Source organism: Gopherus flavomarginatus, chromosome 4 (genome assembly GCF_025201925.1).
Source record: "Gopherus flavomarginatus isolate rGopFla2 chromosome 4, rGopFla2.mat.asm, whole genome shotgun sequence".
Lineage (NCBI taxonomy): Eukaryota > Metazoa > Chordata > Testudines > Testudinidae > Gopherus > Gopherus flavomarginatus.
This window is the reverse complement of record NC_066620.1, coordinates 215,289,204-215,314,829: the sequence shown is the minus strand read 5'-3', so window position 1 is coordinate 215,314,829 and position 25,626 is coordinate 215,289,204. Positions and strand designations below refer to the sequence as shown.

General features: G+C 48.5%; 1 protein-coding gene and 1 long non-coding RNA gene across 4 annotated transcripts in view; both read right to left on the bottom strand.

The window, feature by feature from the left end:
* The window catches only part of LOC127048916 (uncharacterized), a 117,943-nt gene that overhangs the window by 7,459 nt on the left and 84,858 nt on the right, over positions 1 to 25,626 (bottom strand). The window lies entirely within an intron of this gene.
* The window catches only part of KIF3C (kinesin family member 3C), a 64,840-nt gene that overhangs the window by 7,459 nt on the left and 31,755 nt on the right, over positions 1 to 25,626 (bottom strand). For both annotated transcript variants that reach the window (XM_050948773.1, XM_050948774.1), the window contains exons 2-6: positions 14,938 to 15,039; positions 13,671 to 13,793; positions 8,738 to 8,856; positions 4,664 to 4,780; positions 1,780 to 1,885 (exon numbers count right to left, since the gene is read on the bottom strand). In XM_050948773.1, coding sequence (XP_050804730.1) covers positions 1,780 to 1,885; positions 4,664 to 4,780; positions 8,738 to 8,856; positions 13,671 to 13,793; positions 14,938 to 15,039 — 567 coding nt within the window. The remainder of the gene's footprint in view (positions 1 to 1,779; positions 1,886 to 4,663; positions 4,781 to 8,737; positions 8,857 to 13,670; positions 13,794 to 14,937; positions 15,040 to 25,626) is intronic.

Sequence of the window (25,626 nt, the reverse complement as noted above, 5' to 3'; positions counted from 1 at the left end):
CAATGCCAGGTGCCCCAGAGGGAATGAACAGAACAGGGCACTTATCAAGTGATCCATCCCCTGTTGTCCATTCCCAGCTTCTGGCCATTGATGAACCTATCCTCCAGGAACTTGAGTTCTTTTTTGAACCCCATTATAGTTTTGGCCTTCACAACATCCCCTGGCAACAAGTTCCACAGGTTGACTGTGCATTGTGTGAAGAAACACTTTCTTTTGTAAAAGCAGCAAAGAGTCCTGTGCCACCTTATAGACTAACAGATGTACTGGAGCATGAGTTTTCGTGGGTGAATACCCACTTCATTGGATAGATGTCACATGCATCCGACGAAGTGGTATTCACCCTCGAAAGCTCATGCTCCAAAACGTCTGTCAGTTTATAAGGTGCCACAGGACTCTTTGACGCTTTTACAGATCCAGACTAACATGGCTACTCTTCTGAAACCTGATACCTCATTTTGTGTGTTTTAAACCTGCTGCCTATTAATTTCACTGGGTAACCTCTGGTTCTTGTGTTATGAGAAGGAATAAATAACACTTCCTTAGTTACTTTCTCCACACCAGTCATGATTTTATAGACCTCAATCATATCACCCCTTAGGTGTCTCTTATCCAAGCTGAAAAATCCCAGTCTTTTCAATCTCTCCTCATACAGAAGCTGTTCCATGCCCCGAATCATTTTTGTAGCTTTTTTCTGTACCCTTTCCAATTCTAATACACTATATCTTTTTTGAGATGGGGTGACCAGAATTGCAAGCAGTATTCTAGGTGTGGGTGCACCATGGATTTATATAGAGGTATTATCCTTTGCCTAATGGTTCCTTACATGGTTAGCTTTTTTGACTGCAGCTGCAACCAATGTGCTGTCCACAATGACTGCAAGATCTCTCTCCTGAGTGGTAACAGATAATTTAGACCCCATCATTTTATAGGTATCCTTGGGATTATGTTTTCCAACGTGCATTACCTTGCACTTGTCAGCCCTGAATTTCAGCTGCCATTTTGTTGCCCAGTCACCCAGTTCTGTGAAATCCCTTTGTATCTTCGCAGTCAGCGTTGAACGATCTGGAGTAGTTTTGTATCATCTGCCAATTTTGCCACCTCACTGTTTGTCCCTTTTTCCAGATCATTGATGATTAATATGTTGAACAGCCCTGGGGCCAGTATGGACCCCTGGGGACCTGCTATTTACCTCTCTCCATTCTGAAAACTGACCCCTTATTCCTACGCTTTCTCTCCTGACTTGTAGACAGTTACTGATCCATGAGAGGACTGGTGGGGTTGGGAGAAGATACCTCTGCTGGTGAATCTGGCTGGCAGGGCTGTGGGGGAGATGCTGTGAGTGTAAGCCTGCTCCGTGGCACCTTTCCCCCTCACCGGGAGGCAGACAGTGCAAACTGTGAAGGGCTTAGCATGGCTTTGAGGGGTAGCTCGCTTCCTTTGACCCGTCAGACAGAGCTCTTCTTCCCAGGCCACCGAGCGTAGCCACCAGGTGGATGATAACCCCTCCCCACCCCCACAAGCTTAGAGATGCTCTTCAAAGCCAGACCTCGAACATGCTCCACCCAGCTGCTCTGCTCCACAAAACTAAACTTCTCTTCCTGCTGACAGGACCCTTTGTACCCCAGAAAAAGGAGCCAGCACATTTCCACTCAGAGGACCCACTGCCTTGATTCCATCGTTCCCTCCACCAATTCATCCAGCCATACATCAGTTCCACCGGTTTCCCATCTGTCCATGCAATGACTTCTCTCCACCCCTCCCTTTAGCTCCCGCACTCACCCGGTACCTAGGGTGGGAACCCCTGGACATGGCCACCCGCGCATACTGGCTGATGGGTCTCTTGTAGCCCACGGCAGAGGTTGGCCTCTTCTTCATTTGGTTGTTGCTGCTAAGGAGAGATTTATAATAAACATTTTCCCAAATAAAATGATCTACTAAAAATAAATCCTGGCAAAGCGTGGAACTGGCTGCCTCAGTCTCTCTAAATGGATGTAAATTTCGGCAGAGTTGGTCTCCCCTTCCTTCTTGTTCTGTGCCCAAGGTGTGGTGGAGAGCTGGTCCCTAGACTGCCAGGGTTTTACTTCTACTGCATGTCCTTAACAAAGACCATCTACAGGGAAAAAAGGTGTCAGCCTTTAGCAACCATAGGAATTTGGGGGGAGGTCGAAGGGGCTACAGCTAATAGCAGCTGTACAGGACCCTTGCGGCTGAGTAACACAGCACTGGAATAGATTATCAGGTAGAGGAACAGGTTCACTCAGGAAGTTGTGACCTGTGAATCCCTGGATAGGAAGATCACCAAAGAGGGTGCTTGCTGGGTTGGGAAGTTGAAAGCCAAGAGAGCCAGAGGGGAGGCAAAGAAGAGAGATTTGGAGAAGCTTGTGGGGCTCATCCAAGAACCTCCAAACCTCCTGAGGCTTGTCCATCACTGGGATCACAGGTGGAAGGGCCAGTGATGTTCTGGGTCAGCCAAGCTAGCCCCCTTGGCCTCCAATAAATATAGGCTGGGACGGATTAGCTTTTACTGACAGGTGCCGGTAAATGTCAATTTCACCACAAACAGACACATTGATGAAAAATATTTCCCCGGATGATAACTGAGGTTTGCAGATCAGCAAAGTCAGAAAGATGCTGCTTGAAAGCTTATGAGTTTGATGTAAGGCTATTTACTCTGGCTATTTTGGCATGTGAGGTTGACAAGTTCTGTTTTCATGGTTATAAATTTTTAACTGTTTGAATCTCAGTGTCAACTGTCATGAAGTCCTCACTGTCTGAGCCCCCATTGTCTGCTCCCGGCATAATTTTCCACAACTGCGAAAATTCAAATCAGTAAACACTGTAAACACAAACCGATATCATCCATCAACATGATAAAAAAATTAACATTCTGCCAAGCCTCAATAAATAAAAACCTTAGTCAGAAACATCAAATCTGCCTGTGCATAGTGTGTCTGCTTTCCCTGAGTCATCAGCTTTGCATTAGCCTTAATCACTGGTTCTCAAACTGTGAGGCCCATGGAGCATATCTGTGCGGACTGGAGCACTGGTTGATCATGAAAGCTGGCAGCATGGGGGCACATGCACTCCCCATTTGGGAAAGCTAGCCCCCTGCCCTGCCTCTTCTGCCCAAGGCTCTGCCCCCACCCCTTCCATTCCCCGCTCTGATTGGCCAGGCTGCCGGCGCAGTCGTAAGTCCGGGCTGGCCTGCTGGTGACCAGAGCAGTCCAGAATCCCAGCTGGCCCACCGGCGCCTGGAGCAACCTGGAGGAGCCCTGAGCCCTGGCCGGCCAGCCGGGGCCAAGCCCTGAGTCCGGGCCACCCATAGGACCTCTGAGCCCTGCCAGGGCCCAGCCTCGGGGCTGCAGCAGGGAGCGTTAGCAGAGGTTTGGGAAGTCTTAGCCTCCCCCAGCCTCCATTACCCGCTGCCCATGGCTGGCAGGGAAGAGACGCTGGTCAATGTGGAATCCCAGGAGCTGAGCACCCACTGGGAGAAGGAGCCGAGCAGATCAGGCCATTGAGTTTCCGTGTCTGAGTGCAGGGAGGATGCGGGGAGAGTTGTAAGACAGTGAGTCTTCCCAGGGCTTGGCAGATGGGGTGAGAAGAAGAGAAAGGAGCCAAGATTGTGAGGAGGGCGGGGGAGGTGTCCAGACAGGATCTCAAGCATAAGAAGTGAACAAAACACTGGAAAAGTCTGAAGCCCTGTCCTCAGCCTCGCGGCCTCTCTGGCGAGGGGATGGAGCTGCAGGCCAGACAAAGGCTCTTCGCTCTCTCCAGACTGCTCCTGTCACGTGGCCCTGGCACTCCCCGGTCCCGCGGAGTGCTACGTAGCCAGGGCTGAGCTGCGGGAAAGCAGCAGCGTCTCCTCAGACAGAGAGGGGCCAGGCAGTTACCTCAGCCGCCCACCTTAACTCTCCTGCGCTAACCTCCCCGTGCCCTGAAGTGCCATGGCCACGAGCTAGAGGGTTCAGGCCTTTCTTTACAAGAACAGGGCAACTGGCAGAGCTTTTCTCCTAGCAGCAGTGAGGTCACTGCTCTGCTGCCTGACATGGGCACAACATGCTAGACACAAAGCTGGTTGGTAGCATACAGAGGCGCCGACCCCGTGGGGCTCCAGGGCTGGAGCACTCATGGAAAAAAATTAGTTCAGCTCCCCCCTTCTCCCCCAGCGCCTCCTGCCCACCCGCAGCCCTGCCAATCAACTCCACCCGGTCCATCCCAGCGCCTCATGCCTGTCGCGATCTGTTGTTCCGCAGTGTGCAGGAGGTGCTGGGGTGGGCGGGGGAGGATCGGGGACGGGAAGAGGCAGGGTGGGGGCAGAGTGGGGGCGGGAAGAGAAGGCTGTGTCCCCACACCACAGCCAGAGGCTGTTCTTTTCTGGCAGTGCCCATTCTTCAGAGCACTCCCCTCTGAGACTCTGGGTCAAATTTACCCCTCAGGAAGCGTTTCGAGAGGCTGCAGCTGGACAGTGACAACGTGTTACGGTGTTAAGGAGGGTTCTCAGCTCTGTGAGACAGTTACTCAGTAACGGACAGGCTGTCCCAGCCCCGCCTGGCTTCCTCCTGCTCTTCCATTCCAGACTGCTAATCCTCCCCATTCAGAATCCTCCCTCCTGCAGCCATGAGGGGGCGCTACCAGGCCTCCTCTCCCAGAATCGCAGCCTTACCCTCCAGCAGGCACGAGCGGCTGGAACTTCCACTGGTCCTCCTCACAGTCGTAGTACAGGCGGTTCATGATCTTGTTCTTCTCTTCAGGAGGGATAAAGTTCTCAATGATCAAGTATCTGAGCAAGAGCCAGGGTAAGAGGGGGATGGAGTGAGAAAGTGGTGGTGGCAAGACAAAAGGGGTGAGGGAGTGAGAATAAAAAAAGGGGGAGATGAATGGGAGAAAAAGGTGGGAAGAGGCAAAGTGTTGGGGAAAGAGGAGAGAGAGATGGGGGAGGATGGACAGACACCCAGAGAAATGGGAGAGGGAAACATGAGAGCAAAGGGGAGGAGGAACAGGTAAAAATAGGATAAGATGACAGAACCAAAGATCACACAGAGAGAGAAATACAGCCAGCCAGCCAGAGATGGGGTCAGAAAGAGACAGAGCATGTCAATCAGAGAAAAGAGACACAGCATTTCCTGTAAGCTTTGTTTTCAGACAAGAACTCTGCCAGTCCCCTGCTCACCTTATATTATTATTTTTTATTACAAATATTTGCATTGTAAAAATGATAACCAAACGAAACAGTATTTTTCAGGCACCTCATACAAGCACTGCTGTGCAATCTCTTTATCATGAAAGTGAAACTTACAAATGTAGATTTTTGTTGTTACATAACTGCACTCAAAAACAAAATAATGCAAAACTTTAGAGCCTACAAGTCCACTCAGTCCTACTTCTTGTTCAGCCAGTCGCTAAGCCAAACAAGTTTGTTTTACAGGAGATAATGCTGCCCGCTTCTTATTTCCATTGTCACCAGAAAGCGAGAACAAGCATTCGCATGGGACTTTTGTAGTTGGCATCACAAGGTAATTACATGCCAGATATGCGAAACATTCGTATGCTCCTTCCTGCTTTGGCCACCATTCCAGAGGACAGGCTGCCGTGCTGATGACGCTCGTTAACAAAATAATGCATTAATTACATTTGTGACTGAACTTCTTTGGGGAGAGTTGTATGTTTCCAGCTCTACTTTACCCCGCATTCTGCCATATATTTAATCGTATAGCAGTCTTGGATGATGACCCAATACATGTTGTTCATTTTAAGAACATTTTCACTGCTGCTTTCACAAAACACAAAGAAGGTACCAATGTGAGATTTCTAAAGATAGCTACAGCACTCGACCCAAGGTTTAAGAAGCTGAAGAGCCTTTCAAATCTGAGAGGGACGAGGTGTGGAGCATGCCTTCAGAAGTCTTAAAAAGAGCAACATTCCGATGCTGAAACTACATACCCAGAACCACCAAACAAGAAAATCAACCTTCTGTTGGTGGCATCTGACTCAGATGATGAAAATGAACATGGGTCAGTCCGCACTGCTTTGGATTGTTATAGAGCAGAAGCCGTCATCAGCATGGATGCATGTCCCCTGAAATGGTGGTTGAAGCATGAAGGGACATATGAATCTTTAGCGCATCTGGCATATAAATATCTTGTGACACCAGTTACAACAGTGCCATGTGAACACCTGTTCTCACTTTCAGGTGACATTGTGAACAAGAAATGGGCAGCATTATCTCCTGCAAATTGTTACTAAACTTGTTTGTCTGAGCGATTGGTTGATCAAGAAATAGGACTGAGTGGACTTATAGGCTCTAAAGTTTTACATTGTTTTATTTTTGAATGCAGGTTTTTTTTGTACATAATTCTACATTTGTCAATTCAACTTTCATGATAAAGAGATGGCACTACAGTACTTCTAATGGGGGAATTGAAAAATACTATTTGCAAATATTTGTCATCAAAAATATAAAGTGAGCACTGCACACTTTGTATTCTGTGTTATAATTGAAATCAACATATTTGAAAATGTAGAAAACATCCAAAAATAGTTAAATGAATGGTATTCTATTACTGTTTAACAGTTTGATTAATCACGATTAATTATTTTAATCACTAGACAGACCTACTTAGCACATATTGTATAGCACTTGATACCAAAGCAGTGTCTGAATGTTATTAACATGCTACAGGGAAAGCTCGTTAACTCATATTTGGGTCTTTCCCCAACCTATAGCATGGCGTTGACCAGGGATATGGATGTAGCGTCTTCCTCAGGGTATGAACACACAGGGTCTAGCACCAACGTTGTTTTTTATCGGCCTCACTTCAGCCAGATTTTGAAAGTCAGACCCATGTGCTCATGCATGTTCATTTACACTCACCTAATTTACATGCAAAAACTCCCAATCTCCATCCAGAGATGAGACACTGATTCTTCCCTGCTCCAGGGTAATTAATTCGTCCCATTCTATCCCCAGCGTAAAGCCTGCCCATACGGCTACCCTCATCTTTTGATTTGCAAGGGCCTCCTTGTGAGTCATGTGGACTCTGGATTTTAAGGCTAGAGAAGAGCATTAGTATCCTCTAGTTGACCTCATGCATAACACAGGCCGAAGATTCTTGCATCAAGAACCTCTATTTGAGCTAAAGCAGTTCTGAAAGAGATCCAGTCTTGATTTAAAGACTTAGAGTGGTGAAGTATCCACCACATCCCGAGATAAGTGGTTCCAATGGTTAATTATCCCCACTATTAAAAATTTGCACCTTAATTCTCATCTGGGTTTGTCTGGCTTCAGCTTCCAACCCTTGGATCCCATTATGCCTTTTCTACTAGATTAAGGAGCTGTCTACTATCAGAAACCTCTTCCTCCTGTAGGCACTTGTAAACTGATCAGGTCTCCTCTCAATCTGGATGAACTAGTTAGACTGAGCTTCTCAAATCTTTTGCTATAATGCAGGTTTCTCAGACGTTGAATGATTCTTGTAGGTCTTTTCTGAACCCTTTCCAATTTTTCAACATTCTTTCTGAAGCATGGACAGAACTGGCCACAGTATCTAGTAATGGTCTCACTAATGCTGTGCTCCTACTTGATATTCCCCTGCTTATACATCCAAGGATTGCATTGGACCAGCTAGCTACAGCATTGCACTGGGAATTCATGTGCAGCTGCTTATCTGCCATGACACCTAAGCCTTTTTCAGCACCGCTGCATCCTAGGACACAATCCCCCATCTTGTAAGAGTGACCTACATTCTTTGTTCCTAGATGTATGACCTTGCATTTGGTGGGACTAAAATGTATGTTGTCCAAATGAGCCCATCTTACCAAGTGATCCAGGTTGGTTTTATACCTGAGCTGTCCTCTCCATTATTTACCATTCCACCAATTTTTGTGTCCTCTAGAGATTTTGCTACTAATGATTTTATATTTTCCCCCACATCGTTGATAAAGACACTGAATAGCTTTGGGCCATGAACAGATCCCTGTGGGACCCCACGAGAAACACTCCCTGGGAGGAGGATTCCTCATTTAGTTACTTTTTGAAATCCTTCAGTTAATTAGTTTTTAATCCATTTTACATGGCTACCTGGATTTTGAATAATGCTATATTTTAAAGCAGAAAATCGTGTGGGACTAAGTCAAAAGTCTTATAGAGGTTTAAGTATATTCTATCAACATGGCTACCTTATCAGGCAAACTTGTGACCTCATCAAAAAACGATAGTAGGTTTGTTTGACAAGACCTACTTTCCCCTACGCGAAGACCACTACACTAAGTGGCATTAATTATGCTACTGTCCTTTCATTTTTTACTGAGTGAGACCCCCATCAGCCCTTCTGTAAGTCTTCCCAGGATTGACGTCAGGCCTACAGGTCGACGGTTACCATGGGTATCCCATTTACCCTTTTAAAATATTAGCACAACCTTCGCTTTTTTACTGTCCTCTGGAACTTCCCCAGTGTTCCAAGTTTTGGAAAAATGAACATTCATGGGTCAGGAAGCTCCTCGCTAATCATTTTAACACTCTTGGGTGCAAGTGATCCAGCCCTGCAGATTTAAAAATGTTTTACCTGAATAGATGCTGAGTAACATCCTCCTTAGTTACTGAAGGAAGAGGATGTTTATTTCATTATCACTGTAAACATCTGAATGCCTCATCCTGCTTCTTTCTGAATAGTTCTGCCTTTTCTGTCAGAATGGCAGGGCTTCTATCCTGCATTTCCCATTAAGGTGAGGAGATACTTACTTGAGTTTAAGTTCCCGTGTCTGTTCATTTTGCGCTTCCTCCAGGTCCTGCCGCACTCTGATGTACTCATCATGCTGGTCCTGAATCTCTGCCTTCACCGCCTGCAGCTTGGCATACAGCTGGGACACCAAGAAAGAGCTTCTGTTAGTACCAGTCCAGGCAGCAGCTTCTAGGATGTGGCCTGAGGTCTCATCCCATGTGAGAAGCAAGTCATTTACTCACAGTATCCAAAAAGACCTGAAAAATGGGTCTCTCTAGGGACTTTGCACTGGGGAAGCCCAAAGTTCATCCAACATTAAGCCACACAGAACATTTGCAGGAGCCTGAACGCTGCGCATGTGCCAGGTGTGGTTAAATGACGTGGGCTGCCCCTTTATTACAAAGGTGAGTCTTGCAGGGGCTTAGGGACAGATCCCCAGCTGGCGATGGTGATTGACAGCAGCTATGATTCCAGCACTCTATGTTCCACCTTGATCTGAGGGACCTGTGGAGACTACAGGTCCCAGTGTGCAATGCATTGCCCATGGTCTGAGCTGCCTGGCTCACCTGTGTGAGGACATGGCTCTAGCGGCACGAACTGAAAACGTCATGCCATGCTGTCACAAAGGTGTCACGGACCTACTGCAGCCCAGATGCAATCAGGGACACTGCTAGGGTTGCCACCCGTCTGGATTTTACCTGGACAGTCTGGTTTTGGCTTCCGTGGCCGGGTGCCATTTAGGGTTGCCAGGTGCCTGGTTTTTGACCAGAAAGTCTGGTCGAAAAGGCGACCTGGTACCTGAACCAAAAGTCTAGTTTCTGCAGATTGAGGGACGGTGCTGGATCATTAACCCGCAGCAGCCCCTGCTCAGCCAGGGTCATCTGCTACCTGCAGGCAGGCTCCTTGAGATGATTCAGTGAGCGACGGGGATGCGGGGAGAGGAGCAAGTGATGGGGGCCGGGCCTTGGGAAAGAGACAGAGAAGGGGACGGGGGCCTGGGGGAAGAAGAAGAGAAGGGGCAGGACCTTGGGGAAAGAGGCAGAGCAGAGGCAGGGCCTTGGGAGAAGAAGTGGGGTAGGGGCAGGGCCTCGGGTGTCCAGTTACCAGCAATTACAGAAGTGGCAACCCTAGACACTACTTTTCCTGCAACTGGAAGCAAGACAAACCCACAACCCTCCTCCCATAAAAAGAACAGGAGTCCTTGTGGCCCCTTGGAGACTAACAAATTTATTAGAGCATAAGCTTTTGTGGGCTACAGCTAACTTCTTCGGATGCATGGAATGGAACACGCACAGGAGGTATTTATACATACAGAGAACATGAAACAATGGGTGTTACCATACACACTCTAACGAGAGTGATCAGTTAAGGTGAGCTGCTGTCAGCAGGAAAGAAAAAGAACTGTTTAGTGGTAATGAAAATGGCCCATTTCCAGCAATTGACAAGAAGATGTGAGGAATTGTGTGCATGTGTGGGGGGAGATAAACATGGGGAAATAGTTTTACTTTGTGTAATGGCCCATCCACTCCCAGTCTTTTTTCAAGCCTAATTTAATGGTGTCCAATTTGCAAATTAATTCAATTCAGCAGTCTCTCGTTGGAGTCTGGTTTTGAAGGCTTTTTTGTTGTAATATTGGGACTTTTAGGTCTCTAATTGAGAGACCAGGGAGGTTGAAGTGTCTCTGATGCATTTTTGAATGTTATAATTCTTGATGTCTGATTTGTGTCCATTTATTCTTTTGCACAGAGACTGTCCGGTTTGGCTAATGTACATGGCAGAGGGGCATTACGGGCACATGATGGCCTATATCACCCATTGTTTCATGTTCTCTCTGTATAGACTCATAGACTCATAGACTCTAGGACTGGAAGGGACCTCGAGAGGTCATCGAGTCCAGTCCCCTGCCCTCATGGCAGGACCAAATACCGCCTAGACCATCCCTAATAGATATTTATCTAACCTACTCTTAAATATCTCCAGAGATGGAGATTCCACAACTTCCCTAGGCAATCTATTCCAGTGTTTAACTACCCTGACAGTTAGGAACTTTTTCCTAATGTCCAATCTAAATCTCCCTTGCTGCAGTTTAAGCCCATTGCTTCTTGTTCTATCATTGGAGGCTAAGGTGAACAAGTTCTCTCCCTCCTCCTGATGACACCCTTTTAGATACCTGAAAACTGCTATCATGTCCCCTCTCAGTCTTCTCTTTTCCAAACTAAACAAACCCAATTCCTTCAGCCTTCCTTCATAGGTCATGTTCTCAAGACCTTTAATCATTCTTGTTGCTCTTCTCTGGACCCTCTCCAATTTCTCCACATCTTTCTTGAAATGCGGTGCCCAGAACTGGACACAATACTCCAGTTGAGGCCTAACCAGCGCAGAGTAAAGCGGAAGAATGACTTCTCGTGTCTTGTTTACAACACACCTGTTAATGCATCCCAGAATCACGTTTGCTTTTTTTGCAACAGTATCACACTGTTGACTCATATTAAGCTTGTGGTCCACTATGACCCCTAGATCTCTTTCTGCCATACTCCTTCCTAGACAGTCTCTTCCCATTCTGTATGTGTGAAACTGATTGTTCCTTCCTAAGTGGAGCACTTTGCATTTATCTTTATTGAACTTCATCCTGTTTACCTCAGACCATTTCTCCAATTTGTCCAGATCATTTTGAATTTTGACCCTGTCCTCCAAAGCAGTTGCAATCCCTCCCAGTTTGGTATCGTCCGCAAACTTAATAAGCGTACTTTCTATGCCAACATCTAAATCGTTGATGAAGATATTGAACAGAACCGGTCCCAAAACACACCCCTGCGGAACCCCACTTGTTATACCTTTCCAGCAGGATTGGGAGCCATTAACAACTACTCTCTGAGTACGGTTATCCAGCCAGTTATGCACCCACCTTATAGTAGCCCCATCTAAATTGTACTTTCCTACCTTATCTATAAGAATATCATGCGAGACTGTATCAAATGCCTTACTAAAGTCTAGGTATATCACATCCACCGCTTCTCCCTTATCCACAAGGCTCGTTATCCTATCAAAGAACGCTATCAGATTAGTTTGACACGATTTGTTCTTTACAAATCCATGCTGGCTATTCCCTATCACCTTACCACTTTCCAAGTGTTTGCAGATGATTTCTTTAATTACCTGCTCCATTATCTTCCCTGGCACAGAAGTTAAACTAACTGGTCTGTAGTTTCCTGGGTTGTTTTTATTTCCCTTTTTATAGATGGGCACTATATTTGCCCCCTTCCAGTCTTCTGGAATCTCCCCCGTCTCCCATGATTTCCCAAAGATAATAGCTAGAGGCTCAGATACCTCTTCTATTAACTCCTTGAGTATTCTAGGATGCATTTCATCAGGCCCTGGTGACTTGCAGGCATCTAACTTTTCTAAGTGATTTTTTACTTGCTCTTTCCTTATTTTCTCTTCTAAACCTACCCTCTTCCCGTAAGCATTCACTATACTAGACATTCCTTCAGACTTCTCAGTGAAGACCGAAACAAAGAAGTCATTAAGCATCTCTGCCATTTCCAAGTCTCCCGTTACTGTTTCCCCCTCCTCATTGAGCAGTGGGCCTACCCTGTCCTTAGTCTTCCTCTTGCTTCTAATGTATTGATAAAAAGTCTTCTTGTTTCCCTTTATTCCCATAGCTAGTTTGAGTTCATTTTGTGCCTTTGCTTTTCTAATCTTGCCTCTGCATTCCTGTGTTATTTGCCTATATTCATCCTTCGTGATCTGACCTAGTTTCCATTTTTTATATGACGCCTTTTTATTTTGTAGGTCACGCAAGATCTCAAGGGTAAGCCAAGGTGGTCTTTTGCCACATTTTCTATCTTTCCTAATCATCGGAATAACTTGCTTTTGGGCCCTTAATAGCGTCCCTTTGAAAAACTGCCAACTTTCCTCAGTTGTTTTTCCCCTTAGTCTTGATTCCCATGGGACCTTGCCTATCAGCTCTCTGAGCTTACCAAAATCCGCCTTCCTGAAATCCATTGTCTCTATTCTGCTGTACTCCGTTCTACCCTTCCTTAGAATTGCAAATTCTATGATTTCATGATCACTTTCACCCAAGCTTCCTTCTACTTTCAAATTCTCAACAAGTTCCTCCCTATTTGTTAAAATCAAGTCTAGAACAGCTTCCCCTCTAGTAGCTTTTTCAACTTTCTGAAATAAAAAGTTGTCTGCAATGCAGTCCAGGAACTTATTGGATCGTCTGTGCCCCGCAGTGTTATTTTCCCAACATATATCTGGATAGTTGAAGTCCCCCATCACCACCAAATCTTGGGCTTTGGATGATTTTGTTAGTTGTTTGAAAAAAGCCTCATCCACCTCTTCCGCCTGATTAGGTGGCCTGTAGTAGACTCCCAGCACGACATCACCTGTGTTTTTTACCCCTTTTAGCCTAACCCAGAGACTCTTCACCCTTCTGTCTCCTATGTCCATCTCCACCTCAGTCCAAGTGTGTACATTTTTAATATATAAGGCAACACCTCCTCCCTTTTTCCCGTCTATCCTTCCTGAGCAAACTATACCCATCCACACCAATATTCCAGTCGTGTGTATTATCCCACCAAGTTTCAGTAATGCCAATAATGTCATAGTTGTATTTATTTATTAGCACTTCCAGTTCTTCCTGCTTATTACCCATACTTCTTGCATTTATATATGTATATATGTATCTTCCTACTGTATTTTCCACTACATGCATCCGATGAAGTGGGCTGTAGCCCATGAAAGCTTATGCTTAAATAAATTTGTTAGTCTCTAAGGTGCCACAAGGACTCCTGTTCTTTTTGCGGGTACAGACTAACACGGCTGCTACTCTGAAACCCTCCTCCCAGTTTCAGAACAACAGTAAATTCACCTTGTAGTGTCATTAAAAAGAAACCTAGCCTGAGACTGGCTCCCCACAGCTGTGTCCCAGCATGGGCAGCCTCTCACCTTCTTCAGCTTCTTGGTTTTGATCTCCACTTCCTGCTGCAGAGACGTGAAGGTCTCCCGCAGCTCCATGGTCTCCTCATCCCGCAGCAGCATCTCCTGCTGCATCTCCCGCTCTCGACGTTTCTGCATCCGGGAAAAACACAAAACCCAATTGAGTCAGTAACAGGAACAACCTTACCCCCATCAAAATCATCCTGCTGGCCTGCAGAGCATGATGGGTAGTTATATGCAAATTTTACAATGCAGGGGGACTGCGTTTGGGCATGTGATCTGGAGCCTTTCATCTCAGGGTGTCCAGCTCAATGGCTGGCTGGGCTTGTAGTGACTGAAAGTCGTTCGCATCTGATGGTGAGTTGGTAGCCCCTTTCTGGCCCACAGCACGACCAACACCGCCACAACTCACAGTCGCATTCGCTGTCTTGGCCCAGAGACAATGGATTTTCGAGATGAGTCACGCCAAAGCCTATGGACCTCCTTTCCCTACAACGAGATCTCCTCGAATCAAGCTACACCGAGCCAGGGACAGAATGAAGCAGCTGTACTTGCGTATGGCTTCTGCTGTCCCACGCTTGCCTTGGCACTGTGGATGGCATCAAATGGTGATACCACCTATGTGGACTGAGTTTAAACACCGCTCCTTAATTGGGTTTGCAGTGCATTCTGTCTGAGCGGTGGTATTTTGCTGGGTGCCCATCACTTTGGTACCTGGGCACTGTCCACTGGGAACTGGACTGCGCCTGACAACTCTTTTTATACAGGTCACCTAACTATACAGCTCAGTTACTCAGGACCATATGTGTTGTCAAGTTCACCAAGGAACTGTGACCTATCATACATATATGCAGTATATACAACTGATTCAAGCATCATCTATTGCCAGTATCTGACATCAAGGATGGTGCCAGCACAAGTCTTTAGGGACCTCTGGATGACGCCAGAAGATGTTGTGAAGGCCAAGACTAGAACAGGGTTCAAAAAAGAACTAGATACGTCCATGGAGGATAGGTCCATCAATGGCTGTTAGCCAGGCTGGGCAGGGATGGTGTCCCCAGCCTCTGTTTGCCAGAAGCTGGGATTGGGTGACAGGGGATGGATCACTGGATGATTCCCTGTTCTGTTCATTCCCTCTGGGGCACCTGGCATTGGCCACTGTCAGAAGACAGGACACTGGGCTAGATGGACCTTTGGTCTGGCCCAGTACAGCCGTTCTTATGTTTACTATCCAGTGTCAGCCCTGCTCAGCCATCTCCCAAAGCAGAGTCTTTACCTGCTCAGCGATTTCCTGCCTCTTCAGCTCCAGCATCTTCTGCTGCTCATTTGTGTGGTCCATTATGTTCCTCCCTCCTATCAGCAGCTTGCTCTCCATCGCCTGGGGCAGGAGAAGAAAGGAGATGGGGATGAATCAGAGCATTTCTCTCACATGCACACACAGGAAAGGAGCCACGGGCTAACAAGGGGGGATGGCCACCTGACCTTGCAGCTTCATGCTGTGGCAAGTGGAATATACCACCTTGGAGTGGGGAGCAGAGTGGGGACCGATCAGCTTTGTGGGTGGTAGGAAGACAGGAGGGATCGCAGCTACTTTGAAGGACAGAATGAATATCCTGCTCCGGCGTGCTGATGGGGAACAATGGGCTGAAACTGGTCAGAACGCTGAGCATTGCTACAGAACTTGCCATTTGCAAATCACATGCAAACATTACCTCATTAACCTCCCTCCATCCCTCTTGAGATAGGTCTTTACTACCCACATGTACAGATAGGGAAACTGAGGCACAGAGGTGCTGGCCAAGCAATGCAGTTTTCAAACATGACCGAGAGATGTAGGAGCACAAGTCCCACTGAAAGTCATGTAGGTGCTTTTGAAAATACCACTCACAATGTTCAAAACTGGCTGTGGATTTTGGGTGCTTCCATTTTGGGATGCCCGACTCTACAGACACCTAGAGATTCAGAAATGTGCTGCTGAGCATCTGCAGCTGCATCATGGAGTCCCTGGGCGATGCTCTGGAACTGCTCCCTACAAATCCAGTCAGGACTTTGGGGAGCCTCCTCTGCCTTGGAGCAGACTGTCTGCAGGGCAAGAAGCTCACACGGCTTCACCTCCTGGGTCTGACCTTGGAGCATTCAGCATCCTCTGCCCCTCCGTGCGCTTCCCACAGCGAGTCCACCCAGGTGAGGTCCTGGGGAAGCCAGAAGATCCTGCACTCCCACTTTGCAGTCAGACGTGACTCTCAGCCAGCCAGTAAAACAGAGGTTTATTAGATGACAGGAACACGGTCGAAAACAGAGCTTGTAGGTACAGAGAACAGGACCCCTCAGCCGGGTCCATTCTGGGGCCCAGCAAGCCAGACACCCTCGTTTGCCCTCACTTCCCGTCCCCAGCCAGCTCCAAACTGAAAACCCCTCCAGCCTCTCCTCTCTGGCCTTTGTCTCTTTCCTGGGCCAGGGGGTCACCTGATCTCTATGAGGGTCATCCTATCCTCATTACTCGGCCCACTTATTTATACCTATGATTACCTGTAATTCCTGTATGAGCAATTTACCCTCACTGTTGCTGACTGCACCTTGATTCATCCACCTTAAACCCCCCCATTGGGGATACTGCAGACTGTATGTGTTATGCGCTATCCAATGTCAAAATACTAACATCCCCCTATACTCTGTATGGCACCTCCGATGACTGTTAGCTGAATTTTCAAACGCTCTGTATCATTGCATCTGAAGAAGTGGGTATTCACCCACGAAAGCTCATGCTCCAAAACATCTGTTAGTCTATAAGGTGCTACAGGACTCTTTGCTGCTTTTACTGATCTCTTTGTTCACCTTTAGCTATTCCCTTGCAGGGGGAAGGGCCCCAGCCATTTGTTGCCAGGATACAGTGTGTCAGCCATTTATGCACACTGGAGACTTAAGAAATGCATAGGGGAAACTGAGGCACCGACATAGCATTCAGAGGAAACATTAAGAACAGTCCCACTTCATCACAAGCTCCTATTGGCTTCAGCTGGGATCAGAGATGCTCATCTCCTCTCAAAAAGCAGGTTAGTTCTGGTTCCTTTTGAAAATGTTGGGCTAAGTGACTTGGTAGTGGCAGAATAGAGACTACAACTTAGGACTTTCTGGGCCTCCCAGTCCAGACACATGTAAAGTCTTGTTGTGTGTTTGCCCAGCGCCTAGCACCCTGGGGTCCAGGGCCATGAGGCACAGCTGCGGTAGAAATTAATCAATCAGAGTCCCATGGGAAGGAAGAGTGAAATGCACTAAGATAAGATCACGGCAGGTGCAGCAGCACTATTCAGAGGGGTGGGAAGGATGGGGACAGTCTAGTGTGACGTTGTCATGGAAAAGCAAATTACATATCGGGGTGCAGTAAAAGACCGGGGAACCCTGTTCAGGGGACATCTGCACTGGAAACGACAGCGTTTCAGCATGTACTGGGCTCGAGGGTTTGGATCACCAGGCCATGAAAAGCTGCTCTGAGCGGGATTAGCTGACCTGGAGGCAAAGACCCCTGAGCCTGGCCCCTTGAGTGCTTTCTCCATTGCTACCACATTGGAGACGAGGACAAGAACTTGCACCTGATGCCATGAAATGGGGAGTAAGCGGAGGGATTCAAAGGGCGACTGATGCTGCTGGAGTAATGGAACAGGAAGATGATCTGAGTGTTTTGAATGGAGTGGTGCGGGTTGGACGTCAGGGAGAGGGAAGTTACAGTTACCAAGCTGGGAGATAAAGAGGCCTGGCTGTGAGGCCAGAGGGAAAAGGCTGGCTCTTCCAAGAGGAGGTCAGGATCGGGACACAGCCTGGCCATGTGCAGAGCAGGAGAGAGGGAGGAATCAGCACATTCAGCTGAAAGGGTGAAACGGACGCTGGGCTTTTCAGATTCAGGGTGTCCCGGGTGACCTGGGTAAGGAAATGTCTTGTCCTTGTTTTTTAAAGTATGGTTTTCATTAATCTGCTGTAGCCCCTTTCAAGCATTTCAGTGCCTCATTCAGCCTGCTTCTGATCATCCCACTTAGCTACTGTCAGCTGCTGATAAGGCCCTAGAAGTTACTTTCCGAGTCACTTGAATACGGAGTTAGCAACTCAACAAGTGTTCAGGCCCTGCCTGTGGGGGAGACAGTAACCAGGTCTCAGCCCAGGAGCCTGGCCTCTTGTGACTCACAAAAACTGCTGGAAAAGGCTTAACATGCCTACAATGAAATGCCAGTAAAGAATAACTGTTCACAGCTGCATTTTCTAAGGCATTATGCAGAAGAGATGCCAGGTGACGATTCTGCTAGTCGGACTGAGGCCGGGGTGGGAAGTTGGAGACCTGTAACCAGCAGGAAAATGCTAAGAGGCTCAGTGCAAAAGGGCATGTGAATGGCAGGGATCAGCCAGCTGTTCTCATTCAGTGACAAGGAGGGCAGAAGCAGTAATGGGCTTCAGCTGCAGCGGAGGAACGGAAGGATAAACGCTGGGGAAAGCTCGCTGAGGAGAGTGGAGGTGATGAGGGAGCTGCTATGGGAGGGGCCAGCCCCCACCTCCACTCACTGGATTTTAGCGAAGGTAATGACTGAGAGTGACTGATGGCTCTGCAAGCACCTGAAGGGCAGGGCACCATCCGCTGGCAATGCCACAGTCTTGCTTTGCCGCTCACTAGGGGCTTCCCTGTGAGACCCTCAAAGTGCTTACATGCATTCAGTAAGGAATTTGGGACTCAAACGATAACTTCTGCATGAAGGCTTCTGACAGTCTCTGCTTCCCGTGGGGTTCAGAGAGGCACATACACTCACATGCCAATATCACCTGGTGAGGCGGCAGCAGTGATGGGAATAGATTTAGAACTTGTCACCCAATGAGGACCCACTGCGTCCCCATCCCAGACTGGGCAAGACACCATGCAATCACATGCACACCTTGTGCCTAAGCCACGCAGCATCCATAAACTTCAACACCACCACCATGCTGGATGGCAGAGGTCCGTAGCATGGAGTGTCCATGACCACATGGCATGGCTTTGTTCCAGGCATCTAAGAGCTCCACATGGCTATGACTGATCTGTGGTTAATCCTGTGACCACCATCACTCAGTGACCAGCCAGTGTCCTCTCCTGACCTCAAGTCTGATCTTCAGAGACTGTCTCTGAGCGGGGCGGCACGACCAACAAGGGGCAGCCGATGGTGGCCAATGATGATCAAATCTCTCAAGGCCAGTTCTCAATGACACATCCCAATTACTGATAAAGTCAAACCATCTTATACTCAGTAGGTGTCGCTGGCAATGAGTGTGAAAGGTCTTCAGCCTCCTGCATGAACAGCATGTCTGCTGAAATATCCACGCCACAGAAAACAACCCCATATGTGATGCTAACTGGTTGCCTTGTTTCTTTGGATTTACACAGTACAGAACCTTGAAGAAGCCATTCCTAGCTCTGGGTGCCCCCTCCAAAATGTGGCCCACACAGAGATGATAGAGGCCAGGATCTGCAGCGGTGCTACACGAAAGCCTAGACTGCAGGTCACCAGCCAGTTGGAATCACCAACAGACTTTAAGGAGGCAGAATGTAATCAAACAAACACGCTGGAATTTGGCAAGGTCTTGGGGGTAACATGTCACTCTTGAGAAAGATGCCATGGGATCCATAAAGGCCAAGAGTGATCGGAACATTGATTTCATGCCTCATTTAGAAGATGTCACCTACAGCAAAGCAGCACCTGATGCTACCATCCTTGTGAACTGTCTCTGTCCTGATGGAAGAGCATCACCTACAGAATTATCAACAACATCCTTCCTAGGAGTCCCATCCAAGTGTTAAGTGGGCATAACACCGATTAGTGCATGAGGTCTGCCAAGATCATAGCCCCAGTCTGTGTAGCTGCAGAATAAACCAGAATCCAAATGGAAGTTGAACACAGTAAGACCCCCTAGAAGACCACTTCAGATATCTCATCCTGTTGTAACACTGGTCCATTTTATTCATGGCCCCATCTACATGTTAGCATGGAAAGAAAGTTTGAAATGATCTTAAAAATAGCTTTGGCTAAAAGTATGGCCTATCTGCACTGCTGCCAAACCATAAGAGAACTGCACTTTTAAGATGCTTTTTCAAAATGCGCAGTTTTGGGAAGTTATCAGGATGGAAAACACTAAAGGCCCAGATCTCCGCTGTCTTGTATCTTGTGTAATTATTTACAGTGGGGCAAAATAGGCTCTGATCTGGCAGCGTTTCATACCCCTTTAGCAATGACTGTGGCAGGTGCAGGACAACAGAGAATGAGGCCCATGGAGCCTGGTTTGGATCCGTTTTATACTAATGCGCCTTCATTCAGTTCAGTGGAGTTACTCCTGATTCACTGGTGCCGTTGAAAGCAGGATCAGAATCCAAAATCCTGCTTTTCTGGCATTTATCTGCCAAAATATTTGGCAATGGGTAGATTTAGCCAAGCTGGGTCATATTTCAGGTGTCTTTTTCCAGAGTGTCCAGTCTGATGGAGGCCGCTGGGGCAAGAATCCAGAGCAAACAGGATGTAATTTTGAGGGGCTGGAGGAGGGTTTCAGTCTACTTCATCATTAACTGCAAGGGCTGATTTGATTCAGCAAGTTTTCAGCAAGGGGCAGTGTGATGGAGTGTCTTCCCCACACTGGCCTGTAAAGAGTTAATAGAGCCCTAGGGAGGCTGTGCAAGAGGAGCCAATTAGAGAGGGGCTGTGAGGAACAGCCAATCAGGGCTGGGCAGGCCCATATAAAAGCTGCAGGGCAAAGCAGCTTCAGTTACTCCCTGGAGCTTGAGGAGGATGGAGGACTGGCTGCCTTGCAGGCTGAAGACAGACAACACCCTTGACAGAGCAGTGCTGCAGGCAGGGACCAGGGAAGCTAAAGACAGTCCCTGGCAGGCTGCTAGGATCTGCAGGCTGAAGCCCTGAGGCAAAGGTGAAGAGGGTGCTGGGGCTGCAGGGAAGTGGCCCAAGGAAAGGAATTGAGGAGTTGGAGGGGATGCAGCAAGTGGCAGACATCTATGGGGTCCCTGGGCTGGGACCTGGAGTAGTGGGTGGCCCCTTTCCCTTCAACAAAAACCCTGCTCTCTGGGTTCTGGAGGGTCACACGTTCCACTGTCATCTGGCAAAACAGCGTGAAGGGAATTCCAGGCTGCCTGGTGGATCAGGGACCAGGCAGGGCCTGATGGAGCTAGATGGGTCCTATTGCCTTTGTGTTCATGCTGGGGTGTTACAGACCATCCTCCTTAATATTACAATCCAGCCCCCTTGGTGCTGAATCCATCCTGGTAACTGTCCCATGGCTACAATTAACCTTCTCCAGGGCCCCGGGTGGCTGAAATGCCCTCATGAGTTATATCAAAGATGCAAAGCAGTGGGGAAAAACCCAGGCCAGAGCAGCACAGGCAGCCAGAGGACTCTGCGGGGGTGGGGAGGGGGTGTCACAGCCTTGCAACTTGATAACAGGATTGCATATGAAATGCAAACAGCCCCAAACCAGCAGAGCTGTGATGCTGATTGGAGCAGCTGGGTGGGAGCAGCCAGGATGATCCTTCACCTAGCCAGCTCTGAGCTCTGCTCCCTCCCCAAGCGAACGCTGGGACAGGATAGAGCTAGGATCAGCGCAGGCTCTGGGGGAGCAAGGGGACAGACGACATTTTGCTGCAGGACCTGAGGAAGTGGTGCACAAACAGCTGTATCCCCTGTCACACAGCTGGTGGCATTCGGACTGCCCTGGCTGGCAGCCCCTGTGGGAGGCCATCCTACAAGCACAGAGCTGCAGGGATGGACTGTTACTGGGGCCCCCTCATTTTAACGGCTCTGCCCTCATCGCATAGCTAGTCTCTGATTCGTTTGTACGCCTGTGAGCTCCAGCATTCTGCACACACTTCTCGGCACATGTTCCAGTCCCAGAGCCGAGCTACGCAGCCCACAGCTCACATCCTAGGCCTCCGGTGGCTTGGCCGACACTCCTCAGTGCCAGCCATCAGCACCCTCTGCCACTTCAGTCCCAGCTCTGCCTCAATACCAACTCGCAGCCTTGTGCTCTGCCAGCCCTGCGTTCCTCCCTCTGCCCTGCAGTTCGGGCAATGCTCCTCTCTCCTGTCCTGCCGCACCCTCTGCGACCCTGCGGTCACTGCCGGGAGCACAGCCCAGGATTTTGAACTCAGGTCTCCAGGGGCATGTGGGTTAATAGGAAGCCCACTCCAGCCTGGCTGGGGGACCTTTCCCAGCAAGCTGCTGCTGTCAGCACCCCACCGCTGGCCTCATGCACCCCTGGGACTCCATTGTGTCATTCCTGGCGAGGCTCTCAGCTGTGCAATCTCTTCCCCAGCACACACTCTTCATGCACCTTTTATAGCAGGGCTCGTCCCTCAGCTGGCAGCTCCCTGGCAGCAGATGCTAGTGCCTGGGCCTCGAGGGAGCAGTTACCCTCAGCAGCATGAGGAAGCCAAGCTCCCACAGGCTGGCTTGGCACAGCAGAGAAGAAAGCAGAGGATGGGAGCCAGGCTAGCTCCTTGCCAGGGACTGACAGCGGGGCTGGGATTGCCACAGCGGCAGTCCAAGCCAAGGCAGCTGCTGCCACCTCCACAAAAATACCACATGTGGCAACTGGCTCCTCCGATGTGTTCGTGGGGCTGAGGGGAGCAGCTCCATTTCCGGAAATCCTCTGGCCTGGGCTATGCAGAAGGTCTGGCCGGCTGCTTGTAATGGTCCCATCCAGCCTCCGAAACATTGCAACCGCCCGGGGGCTAGATGCTGGGAAAGGGAGAAAAGGGAGTCGAGGGAAATGCAGGCTGGAGCTTTCCGATGCCGAGATCTATGGATAGGTCTCCACTGCAGCGCGGAGCCTGCTCAGCCCGAGCAGACAGAGTACGAGTGGCAGCGTGGACAGTGCGCCAGCGGCTCATAGTCACCTGAGCTCCGATGCCGAGGGCCGGACTGGGTGACTAGCCCAAGCCGAAGCCCATGTGGCAACATCCACACTGCTCTTTATGGAGGCCGAGCTCTGAGTCTCTCCCCGGGCTCGCCCCAGCCCCAGTGGGGACACACCCCTCGTGAGCAGTGAAACCACTCGAGCCAGTCGGCGTCGGGGCGCGGGAGCGACTGTGTGGCTGCACTGGCGTTACAGCCAGGGCCAGCTCCAGGCACCGGCGCAGCAAACTGGTGCTTGGGGCGGCCCATGGAAGGTCTTCGGTTGCAATTCGGCGGCTGGTCCCTCTTGGAGGGAAGGACCTGTCGCCGAATTGCCGCCGAAGAATGAAGCGGTGCGGGAGCAGCCGCTGAAGTGCCGCTGATCACGGCTTTTTATTTTCCTCTTAGCTGCTTGGGATGGCAAAAAAGCTGGAGCCGGCCCTGATTATAGCTCTCGGCGTGGCCCCACGCAGCGGCAAGGGGATTTTATAGACGACAGCAAGGCAAAAACTCAGAGCCTCCCGCTCCAAGACGACTGGCTTGGACTGACTCACAGTGCTCACCATAATTCCCCATGGATTGTAGCAGCCCTTGGGCTCACACCTGTGTTTCCCAGCAGTGGGAAGCAGGCCTCATAAGCCAGCAAGTTAAAGAAGTATGGGCTGGACGAATGGACTATAAGGTGGATAGAAAGCTGGCTAGATCGTCGGGCTCAATGGGTAGTGAACAATGGCTCCGTGTCTAGTTGGCAGCGGAGTGCCCCAGGGGCCAGTCCTGGGGCTGGTTTTGTTCAATATCTTCATTAATGATCTGGAGGATGGCGTGGAATGCACCCTCAGCAAGTTTGCAGATGGCACTAAACTGGGAGGAATGGTAGATATGCTGGAGGGTAGGGATAGGATACAGAGGGACCTAGACAAATTAGAGGATTGGGCCAAAAGAAATCTGATGAGGTTCAACAAGGAAAAGTGCAGAGTCCTGCACTTAGGACAGAAGAATCCCATGCACTGCTACAGACTAGGGACTGAGTGGCTAGGTAGCAGTTCTGCAGAAAAGGAGCTAGGGGTTACAGTGGACGAGAAGCGGGATATGAGTCAACAGTGTGCCCTTGTTGCCAAGAAAGCTAACGGCATTTTGGGCTGAATAAATAGGGGCATTGCCAGCGATCAAGGGATGTGATCATCCCCCTCTGTTCAACATTGGTGAGGCCTCATCTGGAGTATTGTGTCCAGTTTTGGGCCCCACACTACAAGAAAGATGTGAAAAAATTGGAAAGAGTCCAGTGGAAGGCAACAAAAATGATTCGGGGGCTGGAGCACATGACTTATGAGGAGAGGCTGAGGGAACTGGGATTGTTTAGTCTGCAGAAGAGAAGAATGAGTGGGGATTGGATAGCTGCCTTCAACTACCTGAAAGGGGGTTCCAAAGAGGATGGATCTAGACTGTTCTCAGTGGTGGCAGATGACAGAACAAGGAGTAATGGTCTCTAGTTGCAGAGGGGGAGGTTTAGGTTGGATATTAGGAAACACGATTTCACTAGGAGGGTGGTAAAGCACTGGAATGGGTTCCCCAGGGAGGTGGTGGACTGTCCATCCTTAGAGGTTTTTAAGGTCAGGCTTGACAAAGCCCTGGCTGGGATGATTTAGTTGGTGTTGGTCCTGCTTTGAGCAGGGGGTTTGTGTCATAAACAGATACCTAAGGGTTAATGTCTCTTTCACCTGGAAAGGGGTAACAAACACCACCTGACCAGAGGACCAATCAGGAAACAACATTTTTTCAAATCTGGGTGGAGGGAAGTTTTGGGTGTGAGTCCTTTGTTCTTGTTCTGGACAAGTTGGAGAAATGGTCTGAGGTAAACAGGATGAAGTTCAATAAAGATAAATGCAAAGTGCTCCACTTAGGAAGGAACAATCAGTTTCACACATACAGAATGGGAAGAGACTGTCTAGGAAGGAGTATGGCAGAAAGAGATCTAGGGGTCATAGTGGACCACAAGCTTAATATGAGTCAACAGTGTGATACTGTTGCAAAAAAAGCAAACGTGATTCTGGGATGCATTAACAGGTGTGTTGTAAACAAGACACGAGAAGTCATTCTTCCGCTTTACTCTGTGCTGGTCAGGCCTCAGCTGGAGTATTGTGTCCAGTTCTGGGCACCGCATTTCAAGAAAGATGTGGAGAAATTGGAGAGGGTCCAGAGAAGAGCAACAAGAATGATTAAAGGTCTTGAGAACATGACCTATGAAGGAAGGCTGAAGGAATTGGGTTTGTTTAGTTTGGAAAAGAGAAGACTGAGAGGGGACATGATAGCAGTTTTCAGGTATCTAAAAGGGTGTCATCAGGAGGAGGGAGAAAACTTGTTCACCTTAGCCTCCAATGATAGAACAAGAAGCAATGGGCTTAAACTGCAGCAAGGGAGATTTAGGTTGGACATTAGGAAAAAGTTCCTAACTGTCAGGGTAGTTAAACACTGGAATAGATTGCCTAGGGAAGTTGTGGAATCTCCATCTCTGGAGATATTTAAGGGTAGGTTAGATAAATGTCTATCAGGGATGGTCTAGACAGTATTTGGTCCTGCCATGAGGGCAGGGGACTGGACTCGATGACCTCTCGAGGTCCCTTCCAGTCCTTGAGTCTATGAGTTCTGTTCTTCTCTGGCTCTGAGAGTGACCACAGGAATCTCCAGGCTTTCTAATCTTCTGTTTCCAAGTTGTAAGTACAAGGATAGTAAGACAATAGGTTTATATTGTTTTTTTTTTGTATTAACATGTGTGTAGTTGCTGGAGTGTATTCTTTTTGGATAAGGCTGTTTATTCATTTTTCTTTTAAGCAATTGAGCCTGTATATTGTCACCTTGATACAGAGACCCTTTTATGTCCTTTTTCATTCTTTTTATATAAAGCTTTCTTTTAAAGACCTGTTTGAGTGTTTTTCACTGGTTAAGGCTAAGAAACGAAGGGAGGGGGAAAATCTCTTTTTGTGTTAGATTTACTAAGCCTGACTTTGCATACCCTCTGGGTGAGGGGGCAGAGAGATTAGATCTCTCAGTACTTGTGTTTC